Source organism: Pagrus pagrus (genome assembly GCF_965226575.1).
Source record: "Pagrus pagrus genome assembly, chromosome: 9".
Classification (NCBI taxonomy): Eukaryota; Metazoa; Chordata; class Actinopteri; order Spariformes; family Sparidae; genus Pagrus; species Pagrus pagrus.
This window is the reverse complement of record NC_140193.1, coordinates 23822530-23835120: the sequence shown is the minus strand read 5'-3', so window position 1 is coordinate 23835120 and position 12591 is coordinate 23822530. Positions and strand designations below refer to the sequence as shown.

At 43.0% G+C, this 12591-nt stretch overlaps 1 protein-coding gene across 3 annotated transcripts; it reads left to right on the top strand.

Annotated features, from left to right (window-relative positions):
- The first annotated feature begins 727 nt into the window (after positions 1-727).
- On the top strand, positions 728-11342 carry shox (shox homeobox). Of its 3 annotated transcripts, none has more exons than XM_084363016.1 (6): positions 728-1139; positions 2891-3099; positions 6438-6495; positions 6688-6776; positions 8722-8934; positions 9290-11342. In XM_084363016.1, exons 1-6 carry the CDS (start codon positions 893-895, stop codon positions 9377-9379), a joined length of 906 nt encoding a protein of 301 aa, XP_084219142.1. In that variant the 5' UTR covers positions 728-892; the 3' UTR covers positions 9380-11342. The 3 variants fall into 3 exon arrangements, with proteins under 3 accessions (XP_084219142.1, XP_084219141.1, XP_084219143.1); XM_084363015.1 differs by having other exon boundaries at positions 6667-6776; XM_084363017.1 differs by having other exon boundaries at positions 6667-6776; positions 8722-9380.
- Positions 11343-12591: the final 1249 nt, after the last annotated feature.

Sequence of the window (12591 nt, the reverse complement as noted above, 5' to 3'; positions counted from 1 at the left end):
TCTGTGGGAAATAAGAGCTGTGGCCTAATTAATTTGAACTGATATTAACGCAGTTGAAGATTATTGGGATGTTTCAAAAATATTGTAAGATATATTTTTAAAATGAACTAATTCATTTTAAATTCTGATTAGACGTCGTTGAATCTCTCCCGCCTGCGTTTTCACACTCAGAATCGCGCCCTAACTCCACATCAGAGAAGTTTAAGTCCAATCAGCTGATACACCAGAGGTTATAGGTGGCTTACGGAGCGAGTCGTGCACAGATTAGCCTTCAAACATATTTGTCAACTCAACAAACGCCAAAAAAAGACGAAAAGAAAAGAAAAAAAATCAATCAAGGGACTGCCCCACAAACACAGCATTTCTATCTCCTAATCGCGTTAATTAAATTTTCGCCGAATTAATTAGACATAACAGCCATATACAGCCTCCTCGCAGGAGTGAGCCACCGTGGGCATTTTAATGACCCCGTAATTCAATTAACCGCCTCCATCAGCTCCATCATTGATTTGTGGAAGAAGAAGAAGAAGAGGAAGAAGGAGAAGAAGAAGAAGAAGAAGAGGAGAAAAAAAAAAAAGCTGCTGAAAGTTGAATTCTGCAAAGTCGAGCCGGCCTGTAATTGCTCAAGACACAGAGATCGGGGGGAAGACGGGGTGGGGGGGCTGGGCTGAGGTGGCCGTGTATAAATAGTGTGCTCTCAAATACACAGTCACAACAGCAGGAGTGATCTCACCTCCCTCTCCACCCCTTCTATCTAACGCTGCTGCCAGCCTCCAAAAAAGAGCGTATCCGTGAGCAGTGCTGGTACTATATAGAAGACGGTAAGGTACACACCGACAAATTCACGGTGGATTTCCCCGACCAGGACCACTACTGAGCCACAGAGCCGACCATGGAAGAACTTACGGCATTCGTGTCGAAATCTTTCGATCAGAAAACCAAGGAGAGCAGCAAAGAGAGTATCACGTACAGGGAAGTTTTGGAGAGCGGCTTGACGAGGGCGAGGGAGCTGGGCAGCCCGGAGACAAACCTGCAGGACATAGCGGAGGGCAACCACTGCCCGGTGCATCTGTTCAAGGACCACGTCGAGCTGGAAAAGGACAAACTGAAGGAGTTTAATGTTTCGAGGGCGACAGAGGGTGAGGCTTTGTTTTATTTTAATTTTTTGAATGCTCCGTATTGTGTTGGGAGAATGTCTCAAGTTCAGTTGTCTTGTATCGGCGCGACGGTTTTTTTTTTGTTTTTTTTTTTGTGGCGAACCCGTGCGTAAAAAGAGTTGTGTGTACACAACGGTGCGCTCTTAGTTTGGGTACATTTACAGAGTTAAGACATTATTCTGTCGTTACAGTGATTATTTTACATAGCAGGAGGCGGGCCCTTCGTCTGATCGGCGCTTTAACTATTTGATGATTGTTTTCAGACATTCAGTCTTTGGCATTAAGAAAAAAAAATCACTATCTTGTATTTTTTATAACAGAATTTTGTTTTTGTTTTTTTTCTGTTTAGCCTTATTTTAATGGCAAGTTCGCATCCTGTGCCAGCACGAAAATATTTTGCGTAATCCGAGAGGAAGCATTCCTTTCTTTTTATCTGTTGAAGCGATTGCATGATTTCCCGGGAACTTCTTCTGTTACATTCGGCCTTATTTACTGCTAATCAGATGTAGTGCCCTATAAAAATCTATTGGCTGTAGGGTCGTCATGCTCCTGTAGATTGTGCACCCAGAAGTCACACTTTGAGCTCCTGTGAATTAGCAAAAAAAGAAAAAGAAAGAAAAAAAACTGCAAGTAAACACTCTTAAAAACGGATCCCCTTTTTTCCCAAAAGCCTTTCATATATCAATTACATAAAAAGTACAGTCTCGCAGCAGAACAGGCCTCCTTTCACTCAGCAGTCAGATATAGTGGGCAGTGGGCACAGTTTGAGACATTTAGTGAGTAATTTTAACTCGTTTCTATATTTATCCTGTCTCAGGAGCAAGAAAGGGTCAGCATTGTGCTCTATTATTTTGCCTTATGCAAGAGACTGTGTATTCTGTGTGTGTGTGAGTGTGTGTGTGTGTGAGGTGGGGGGGATTAATTTGATAAGAATTTTACATAACATTGTGTATAATATTGGATGACTTTCAACTGTGGGGGAAAAAAAAACACACTTTCACGTCAGCGAGCTACAAACAAGAAAATGTGAGCAAACAGGCCGGAAACTACAGCGGTTGTCAGGTCTGTTACTAATAATAACACACTGATAACACACATAGTGCAGTGTAACACACGCGGGGTAGCCTCTGTACTGACAGCCGTGCTGCTTATTGCACATGAGGACATTTTAAGGCGTTAATGTAAATCTAAACTAAAGGTTTCTGTTGGAATGAAATGTTAGGACGGACTTTTTTATTTTTAATTTTTAATTTATAGCCTGAAATAACCTCAGTCTGTTTCACGGAGCGAGTAATTAGGCCCAAATCTTGTCCGTTTAGCCGGGGCTTAATTCTCTGCCCTTTAAATCGCTTATAGGCTTACATGCCATGTATTGACTGATTTACTTTTATAACGGCACTGACATTACACACCGACTTATGGAGGCTGCAAATGCAGCCACAGGCCTCTCCCTCTCGAAGAGAAAGGCTGTGTAATGTGTGTGTGTGTGTGTGTGTGTGTGTGTGTCTGTGTGTGTGTGTGTGTGTGTGTGTGTTATTGCCAAAATTGCCAGGCCTTAGGCCCCTCACAGGGCCCAGCGTGTGCCATGGGGGGGCCAGTAATGTGCATGTGTGATGAGTGTAAGACAGAGAGCGAGACGGCGCGTGTTTGTGTCACTGTGAGGAGTGCGTAAAGTCCAGCATTTTGAACGCATCTTCTCTTTCTTTTCTCTCAACCGTGGGGCCGTTTAACAGGGATATACGAGTGTAAGGAGAAAAAGGAGGACGTGAAGTCGGAGGACGAGGATGCACAGGGCAAACTGAAGCAGCGGAGGAGTCGCACTAACTTCACCTTGGAGCAGCTCAACGAGCTGGAGCGGCTCTTCGACGAGACGCACTACCCGGACGCCTTCATGAGAGAGGAGCTGAGCCAGCGGCTGGGACTGTCCGAGGCCAGAGTGCAGGTGAGGATCTCCTTCTCCTCCTCCTCCTCCTCCTCCTTCTTCTTTCTTTCTTTCTTTCTTTCTTGCTTTCTTTCACTTATCCGACTCCAAACGGCGTTAACACCGGCTGCTGTGTGAGCAACAAACAAGAATCGATGTTTTTCCTCACAATATTCCTGCAGGGACCGGGAGCGTGCCTGCAGCGTTTACACTGTCCTGATCTGTCAGTGACAATGCTCCTGCTGTTCTGAAGCATTATTCGGGTGTTAGTTGGGCTCTATATACCGTCAGCTTCTGTACAGGAGGTGTTTAGTGGCGTGGACGGGCCACGTTGGAGTTTTGTTAATGGTGTGATCAGACCTTTATGCATCAGTCACGCACTGCTCTGAATAGGACACGACCATGAAATAATAAAATAGTGCCACGTGCAAAAGATGTTATGGATTCTTAAAATTATTCGTTTGGCCTATAAAACAATTACAATCATGCCCCCCTTTTATTTTCCTCTTTATTAATCAGGTAGCAGAGTTTGGTGCTGATAATGTTTTTGTGACATTTACTGCCAGAAATCCTGCGTGGGCTACACGTCATGTTTACAACATGCAGACATGTTTAAAACGAGCTTTCCCCCCCGTTTTTTTTATGTGTGATATAAGAGACCAGAGTGTGCGCGCGGCAACCTGGAAAACAAATTAAAAGCGAAATGTCAAGAGCTCATTAGCGAACAGGCAGGATGCCCTCCTAACCAGGGAGTGAGCGTGGGACACAAATCACAGCTTCCACCCTTAAATCTAAAATCTGCTTAAAACATCCCTGTTGGGATTTATTAAGCGCCTGTGGTACTCACTGGTGGGTTTATTTGAACTTTATTGCAATATTATTTCTCATTCTTCGTGGTGTCTAATATTCCTGAGGGGAGTCGCAGCTCCACTGTGACAGCTGGTAAAATTCTGCAAAAAAAAAAAAAAAAAAATCGTCTGCACGATCACAGCGGATTTTTCAGGATTTGCACACTCACTGATTGAAATGAATTCATATTTAGACTGAATAATCAATCAAGTGTGTGTGTGTGTGTGTGTGAGTGTGTGTACCTTTATGTGCTGTCACTGGCAAGCAGTTAAAATAAAGATTAAGAAAAAGGCCCTCAGCTCCAGAGACGTCAGTGCTCTCAAACAGTCGTAGGATGCTGTAAGTCAGCCGGGATGTATCAACCTCCTGAACCTGCAGCAGCAGCAGGCCTGTGCAGCCAGCAGCCTGCGCACTCCTACGATCCCAGCAGCCATGGGGGACCTGAGGAAAAATCCCAACCAAACCAATGATTAAAATGAATGAAGAGGCTGAATGGCTGCTTCAGGGGACGCGCTCTTATGTCAACTCGTATCCCTCCTCATTTTCTTTGTAATATCTGCCATTGGCTTGATGTAGTGTCCCCATAAAAACAGATTAGAAATAACTCAATTCTGGCCCAACTCTGCTGCTGTTCAGCCATCTAATCGGATGAATCAGACCCATCATAGAGCTTTTATAAGCCCACCGACTACCGTTTGGAGCTACCGTTAGTAGATCTAATACGGGATAACATCACAACTACCACTAATAAAGTTTATTGAAATAATTGATGGTGTAAATATGGTGAGTTGTGCGTGCATTTCTGACCGTGAACGCACCGAACGCGTTTGATTGTCTCCCTGTGAAAAATTAAGCATCTGGAAAGTCTCATTTTTGGGCCCGTTTTACGCACGGGGACACGTTTCCTCCAGATTTAGTGAGAGTGAAGTGCAGCAGGGCTGTTGCAGGCTGTGAACCTGCGCTCCGAGCAGCTGTCAATGAATCTAATTGAAAGTTATGAGAGCTTGGTGAGGAGCAGGCAGTAATTCGGTTAGGACTAATATCTTTGGGTTTCTGGCGCGCTGCTAAATTAAATGTCATTATTCACTGTCTCTATTAAAAAATCAAAAAGGAAATGAGATTAGGGTATTTGTGAAGCGCATCATTGAGTGGCCCTTAATGAAGAAATAACTGTCTGAACCAGTGTAGTTCACTTTGCTTAACATACTGGCACGTAATTGGAATTGATCTCGGGCCCGTCTAATATTAGCCTTGATTTATCTGAGGGATTACTGTGCGTCTATGCAAAATCACCTGGGATTCTCACAAACACCTTTTCGACCGTCATTTACCGCTGCACAGCTGATAACACACCGCCTATACATTCACGACCATTTATAGTGAGTGTCTTTATTTATGTATTTGTAATAATAATAATAATAATAATAATAATAATAATGTAATTTCATTGATAAAAATAAACAAACACCGTACAGCTGTGCTTTCCAAATCTCATATTTTATTTTGAAAATATCCCTTTTATATAGAATATCTGTAGGCTCAGTTTTTTATTCTCAGGTCACTTTTCCTCCTCTGCCGCGTGTCTCCAGTCTCTGATGGACACTTGATGGACCGGCCTGTTGTTGCGCTCCCATCGACACGCCGATCCACGCAGCTCAAAATGGCTCCGCGCGGCACCTTGAGACTGATGGTGATGATGATGATGATGATCATCATCAGTCTGCGCCCTCTGTGGTCCGCGACCAGCCGCTAATTTCGCATCTGTAAATGATAATCGTTGCGGGGGTCGGAGGGGAGGGGAGATGATGTTATTCACCGAGGCAAATTAGGTTGATGGTGATTAACAATAGGCCGTAGCCTGCAGCCTGCTGCTTCAAAGACAGGCAGCAAATTGGACGGTGCTTAACGAAGGTCCTTCTTTTATTATTTTATTATTTTATTTTTTTTATCTCCTCATAAGATTCTTATAATATTACTACAGTGTCTGTGAGGCTGTGGCAGCTCAGTCAGTCTATGATCATTTTTGTATTTTATGCTCCAACATAATGTCCCTTTAAAAATTCACTGTGAAGCTGATTATCATATTTATAGGAGCTTGTGCTTTTGTTTCCTGTGTATAGACTATTTATGTTCTTTCTCTTTTTCTTTTGTTCAATGTTTTCCGGCTTTATTTAATCCCATATGAAAAACTGTATTCATATGCATAGCACTTTATTTGTATCCTATAGATAAAACATTGTTTATAGACTACAAATGAATCTTTATTTTTCACTTACAATTTACAGTTATTGTTTTTTATATCCACAGCTAAATATGATTTAATTTGCTCATATGTTACCTACCCATAATATTTATTTTTATTGGTTACAAATAGGTGTCCTGTCCATAAATTATAATTTTGTTAAAAAAGCATCTGATATTAAAATTAAAAGGACATTAATGACTTTTTTTGTGCTTAAAAACTCAATTTAGTTTGTTTTCTTTAAAGTCATTTGCTTTTTCAATTGTAGGTCTGGTTTCAGAACAGAAGAGCAAAATGTCGAAAACAAGAAAACCAGATGCACAAAGGTAAATGTTGCTTTTTTTTTTTAATAACCCTTTGAATGATCTTATTTATATTTTCCTTTTTTTCCGTAGTTATTTTTAGTTTGACAATTTGACACCGTTTTTAAACTGAAAAAAGAAAAAACCTTTGACCTCCCCATCTCACATAACAACAACTGTCTGGCTGTCTGACAGACATCTTTCCCTTCTCTCCAGGTGTTATTCTGGGCAGCGGCAGTCACCTCGACGCGTGCAGAGTAGCGCCCTATGTCAATATGGGTGCCCTCCGGATGCCCTTCCAACAGGTAGGCCATGTTCTTGTGTGAGCTGACAATGCTTGAAAAAAATGTAAACGTGTGATATGTAACATCCAATCTGGGAAGAGGAACTTAGGCGGAATTAAATGGAGAAAAGTCAAAAATGTAGAAAAAGGATGATTACTCAGCATCTTATAATGCAGTGGTGAGAGATCTAAAGGTCACAGTGAGCTAGGTGGAGCCTCATGCATGTAGCTGTTGTGGTGCGATCAGAGGCAAAGCAGGCCTTCTATATTTGTACACTCAGATGAATCTATAGGCCATGTGCAGCTATCAGATGCAAGTGATGAGAGACTATGTGTGTGTGTTGGAGAGGGAGGGAGCAGCGCAGACCTCGGTGCACCTTTCACCTCCTGACTGTGTGGAGAGGTTCAGGCCGTACAGGGAGAGGAGAGGTGGACAGACATCTGATCTGCTGCTATCTGTTTGCGTCCCGGCTGCCGTGTTGTCTGCTTGACCCTCGTGAAATGCAAGCGGCCTAATTAAGCCAACAGTGCGGCAGGCGCGAGCACATAAAAGAGATGATGAAAGCGGGGAATGGAGTGGGCTCTGATGGATATTGGCGTTGAGCTGCACTGGCAGGGGTGGAGGCTTGAGGCCCAGCGTACCGAGATAGGCTCGCTGTTTGAGGTTGAAACAGGCAGCACGCACAGGGGCTGCGCTGATAGTACAATGCAGAATCCGCATTTAAAACGAGTGAATGGGTGCTGGTTGGTTGGGTGAGGTGCAGGACTTGTAACCGCAAGGTCTGAGGGTTGAATCTGGCCCGAAAGCTTCTCATCCTTTCTTCAGTATCAACAAACAAGTAAAGAAAAACAGTCAAAACCATCTTGATAAACAAAAGACTGTGCAAACTGCGAGTGTGTGTGAGGATTTAAATATGACACACACACCCAAACGCAAAGGCACGTCAAATGTCCACCACCTGTTTTGTCAGGAGTGGATCAGATTCTGTTATGTCCCCCAAACGCTCCACAAAATCAAGTTTCCACTACTTGAATCAGAGGTAATTGCATGATACATTTGGAAATGATCAGCCGCAGCTACAGTTTGTTGGTAAATGAGATATGTGGAAACGCTTGTTGTTTGCAGGAGGTTTTGTTTGGATGCCACTGCAGCGCTGCCGAGCAACCATAAATTTGCGGTTCAAATTAATTTTCCCTTTCATTTAACAACTTAAGTCATTTTCAGTATTTTTAGGCAGATATGAAAGGAGGGAAAGCGTAAAAAATAACATTTAGTCGGGCTAAAACTTTGACTCGCAATGCTTCTATTTTGGTTGGAGAAGAAAGCATGAAATACTTGAGTTTTCCCACTTCTTCCTGTGGCGTTTGAAACACATGAGAAATGGCAACAGGCTCAGCCTGCTCCCTCTGAAGTGAGTGGATGCTTAATTTTCACCTACTTCTTATAAAATAATTGCCAAGAATGTGAAAACTGATATTCTATGCTCCTTATGGTTTCTTTTTTTCCCTTGACTCAGGAATATGTCTGGATAAATATTTATAACTCCAAATATGTGAATATCTTTTTAGTGCAAAATTGTTTATTTATGCAATTGAATACATAATCAGGATAACAAGACTGCATATTTCCAAGGGTATAACCGAGTCCTCAGTCTGAATTAAACAAATCTGTTCTGGGTCCTAGAAAGACTTTGATTCTAGACGATTAAATTGGATGTGGTGTCTGAGAGCAATGTATGATTCATTAACTTGTAGAATAGCTGACATGAAAAAAGGGCTAAAGCGCAGAGTGCAGCCCTTAACTATTTTCTTAGAAAACACACTGTAAGCAACAGCTTTGAGGGGGTAAAATTTGAGGTGGAATTTAATAGTGTCAGACTGTGAAACCTAAATCCTCACACACACACACACACACACACGGCCGGAGGCGCCCACGCTCACTAACTTTGCGTTTCGCTCTTCTGCAGGTCCAAGCCCAGCTCCAGTTGGACGGGGTCACCCACTCCCACCCCCACCTGCACCCTCACCTGGCCGCTCACGCTCCCTACCTGATGTTCCCGCCCCCTCCCTTCGGACTACCAATCGCATCGCTTGCCGACTCGGCCTCTGCGGCAGCGGCTGTGGCGGCGGCTGCCAAAAGCAACAGCAAGAACTCGAGCATCGCCGACCTGCGACTCAAGGCAAGAAAACACGCCGAGGCTCTGGGACTCTGACCCCACCGGGCTGCCCCTCCGCTCGCCTGATGCCCATAATCGCCTCTCACACAAGACTGAGCCTGTGAAAGGGCCGTGACACTCACAGCTAAAACTAAACTAAACAAAAACACTGAGTGAGAATGAAAGAGAGGAACACATACAGAGAAGGGGGGAGAGAGAGTGTGTGTGAGAGAGAAAAGGGGGGAGAACAGTGGAGGAAGAAAATAAAAAAAAGGAGGGAGCGAGAAAATTGTCACAAAACCAGCTGCCAAAACAAACCACTTGTAGAGAACGGTAATTAAATACCAATGAAATCACCTTTTACTTTTCGCCCCAACAGGCAGGACTTCTGCGGGGCCAGTGGCTCAGTCCACTCCAGGCACAGATCACATCCCAAGGACCGTACAAACACATGTGGATGTCTGTCTGAGGGCCGGGCCGGGGCCCGTCAGACCAGAAGATGTTAGAACAAACTGGCAGGGCAGCAGCAGGGCCAAAAGCTGAGCCTCGCTGACGCTGGCTGTCGCCATGTTGACAATGCAGAGGGGTTGAGCATGGGGGGAAAAAGACCCAAACACCACCTCACCGAGGCATTGGAACAGCTCTCACCTTTACACTCCAACCCTCCCCGCCCTCACCCTAGAAAAACGAAGAAAAAAGAAAACATGAAAAAAAGGCCATATTTGTCTCCAACCACTGTGTTCCCTGCTGCTGCCAAGTGCATGAGCTCTAATGGAGGAGCGTTGTGGGACTGGCCTCTATTCACACCTGACATACACGCTCGACAGCTGTTTTTAACACTGCCATTCTACATGCCCACGACCCCCCTCTCTACACCTACAAAGGTCTCCATTACAGTTTGATACCCTTCTTCTTAAGGACTCGTGCTGTAACAAAAGCAACAGCTCATTTTTCCTTTGCTGCAGATGTTCCTCTGTGTTGCTGGGCATGTGTCGGCGAGACGTTTCTCCTCACGACGTGCTCTCTCCCTCTTGTCTTTATTTCTTTCTGTTTATTGTGTTGTATCCCGGGTAAAGAAGTGAAGATAGCCTTTGCACTTCAGGTCTTGTATGTGGGTGTTTTACAAATGGCACTACAAGCAGATACTACTTTACTCATTAAAAAGGGGGAGGGGGATTTGATATTGTCATGTGATCAGCAAAAAGGACATTATCTTGGATAAAGGGTATACATGCGTTTTTTTTTTTTCTTCTTCTTCTCTTTTCTTTTTTGTAATTCTGAAAATAAGAAGAAAGCATCAGTCAAACTGAAATGCAATGGTGTGCAGTTTAAGTGCAATACTGTAAATAGCAAAAAAGTAAAAACAGCTAGCAGTTAATCCTCAACGATAAAGAGACCCAATGGTTCTTCTGTTCTCTTTCTCTTTCTCATGCACTGTCAGAGTGTTGAATTTCTTTGCCAAACACACCAGTTTATCTACAGCAGCGTTTATTTTGTTGAGTTCGAGGAAAGTCACTCATCACCAGGTGCCATATCCAACGTAACACCGCCTGTGTATTCAAGCAGTTTTGTACACATCCTGCTGCAGTCGTCTCTTGTTGAGGAAAACATGAGCACATTTTTGGATGCTGCAGAAATTAGGGTCGGGTTCGGAAACGATTTAAAAAAAATCTAACATTAGAGAGTATTTCGGATGTTGGAGTGTTCATGATCAGCATTTTAATCCAAACCAAGCAGTTGTTTACAATATGATTAGCTTAATTCTGCATGTTATATGTGACATTTCCATCATTCATTTCCAAATAATTCAGACTGTATTTTTACAAATTTATCCAGACAACAGCAGAACATTGGGCTTGTTTTGGATTTCAAAGATGATTTTTTTTTTTTTTTACTTTTCAACACTGCTGTCAGAGCTGCGCTAAACATGTAGATCTGTTCGAGATCTACGTACCTCTAACAGTCTCCAAAAAACATTTCTCTCTGTTCACAGACCTCCATTTAGAATCGTTTATCTATGTCTCCATTTTAAATTAAACATATTGGTGTTTTATTTATTATTATTTTGTCTGAAAGTTTATGAAAGATGAAATAGTTGAACTACAAGTGTACATTTTTACATGGCTTTGCATTTATTTTTGTATGTTTTTTTAAGTGTTCAATTTGAATTAGGAGGTGTGGCTGTAGTGCATTGTTTGCCTAAAAAAAAAAAAAAAAATGTAGCGTGTCCGAGTTTACAAACATTTCAGGGATGGTTGAACTGAACAATACTCCATGGAATTTGTTGTACCCATTAAAAATGATTATCATTTCATATGCAAGCATGCCTAAACATGAATCATCGTACAGTTTGTTTTTTCCCCTTTTGATTCACAAAATATGAATGTACATCTTGTACAAGTAAACTATCAATAAAGTTATAAATATTTGTACTTGAGTTTTAAGGTGATTTTGCAACTTGTTAAGCTGCACATGCACAAAGTAAAGCAAGCGGGAGTAAACACAAACAAGACGATAATCCCTGTAAATGACTTGCTAAAACAGAACTAACCACATTTTCAAGATGATAACAGCAGTCAGAGTTAATCCCTCTCCCTAATGTCCTGATGCAGATTCGTGCTCTCTGCGTGCTCGTGCTCACCAACTGTCTCAACCTGTGGATCAATATCAATATCAGCCTCGACTTGACATTCACATATACACTCCATGTCGGCCGGCCCAGCTCATCACATCCAATCTGAGCGGCGCATCGGCACGGAAAATTGAGCTGCTATAAAATCCAGATGCAGCGAGAATCTGGAGCCCCCCTACATGGTCCATCTCCCCGCCTGTGTTCGTCAAAATGACACAGATAGGATTGGTATGGAAAGTGGGGGCCGCGGCGTCGTCAAATAGAAGCAAGATGGCTGTAACCTGAGTGGGAGGCCTTTAAGTGTAGAGGGAAAAATAGAAGGCGAGGAAGAGATTTGAGGGATACTGCATATATGACATGTAATCTGCTTTGAGCTCGATGCTCAAAGAGGATCTTTTCTCCTTGTTTCAACGGCAATGATTAACTTTGAGCAGATGACATGCGAAGGTCAAGAGTTAGCCTATGTACATCAGCATCTACATTTGAAGTCAACCTCCCGCTCACCGCCACACACACACACATTACACACACACACATACATGCATGCACAAACACACTTGTTCCTCCCACACACACTAAATTTTGCACATTTAAAATTGCTTGGCCCCTTTTTTCTTCTTTTCAAGTGTATTAGCTTCCACTGGGAGCTTAATTCCAGATGTGTGTACACAAAGTAATTACACCATGTGGTATAGTGGCCTATTGTCTGAGCCCCATGCAGGAATTAGCCCAAATGGCGTCCTGTTGAGTGCAGCACCCCCTAGAAGGTCGCCGCGCGTTTAATTTGTACCTCTTTGCTCATACATCAAGATTGAGTGATATAGTCGCAGACTGATGGCTCCGTATTTACCCAGTGACCCCTCCGGCTGGGACCTGCTGGGCCAGGTCTGGAAATAACAGCATCCTTTTATGCGGACTAATAATTAGCATGGCGCACACGGCCATCCATCAACCGCCAATGAGCCATGGCTGCTTTGTCAACATGTTCAGGCACATAACTCTGTTTGTGTTGGCCACAAGTAACAAATACACAATAATATATTAATAGG

Bases quoted from the DNA above. Each gene is read 5' to 3' on its own strand.
- shox (XM_084363015.1), top strand. From the start codon at position 893: ATGGAAGAACTTACGGCATTCGTGTCGAAATCTTTCGATCAGAAAACC. The intron at 3,100-6,437 runs GTGAGGATCTCC...TTTCAATTGTAG, and splicing joins TGTCCGAGGCCAGAGTGCAG to GTCTGGTTTCAGAACAGAAG. The intron at 6,496-6,666 runs GTAAATGTTGCT...GCTGTCTGACAG, and splicing joins AGAAAACCAGATGCACAAAG to ACATCTTTCCCTTCTCTCCA.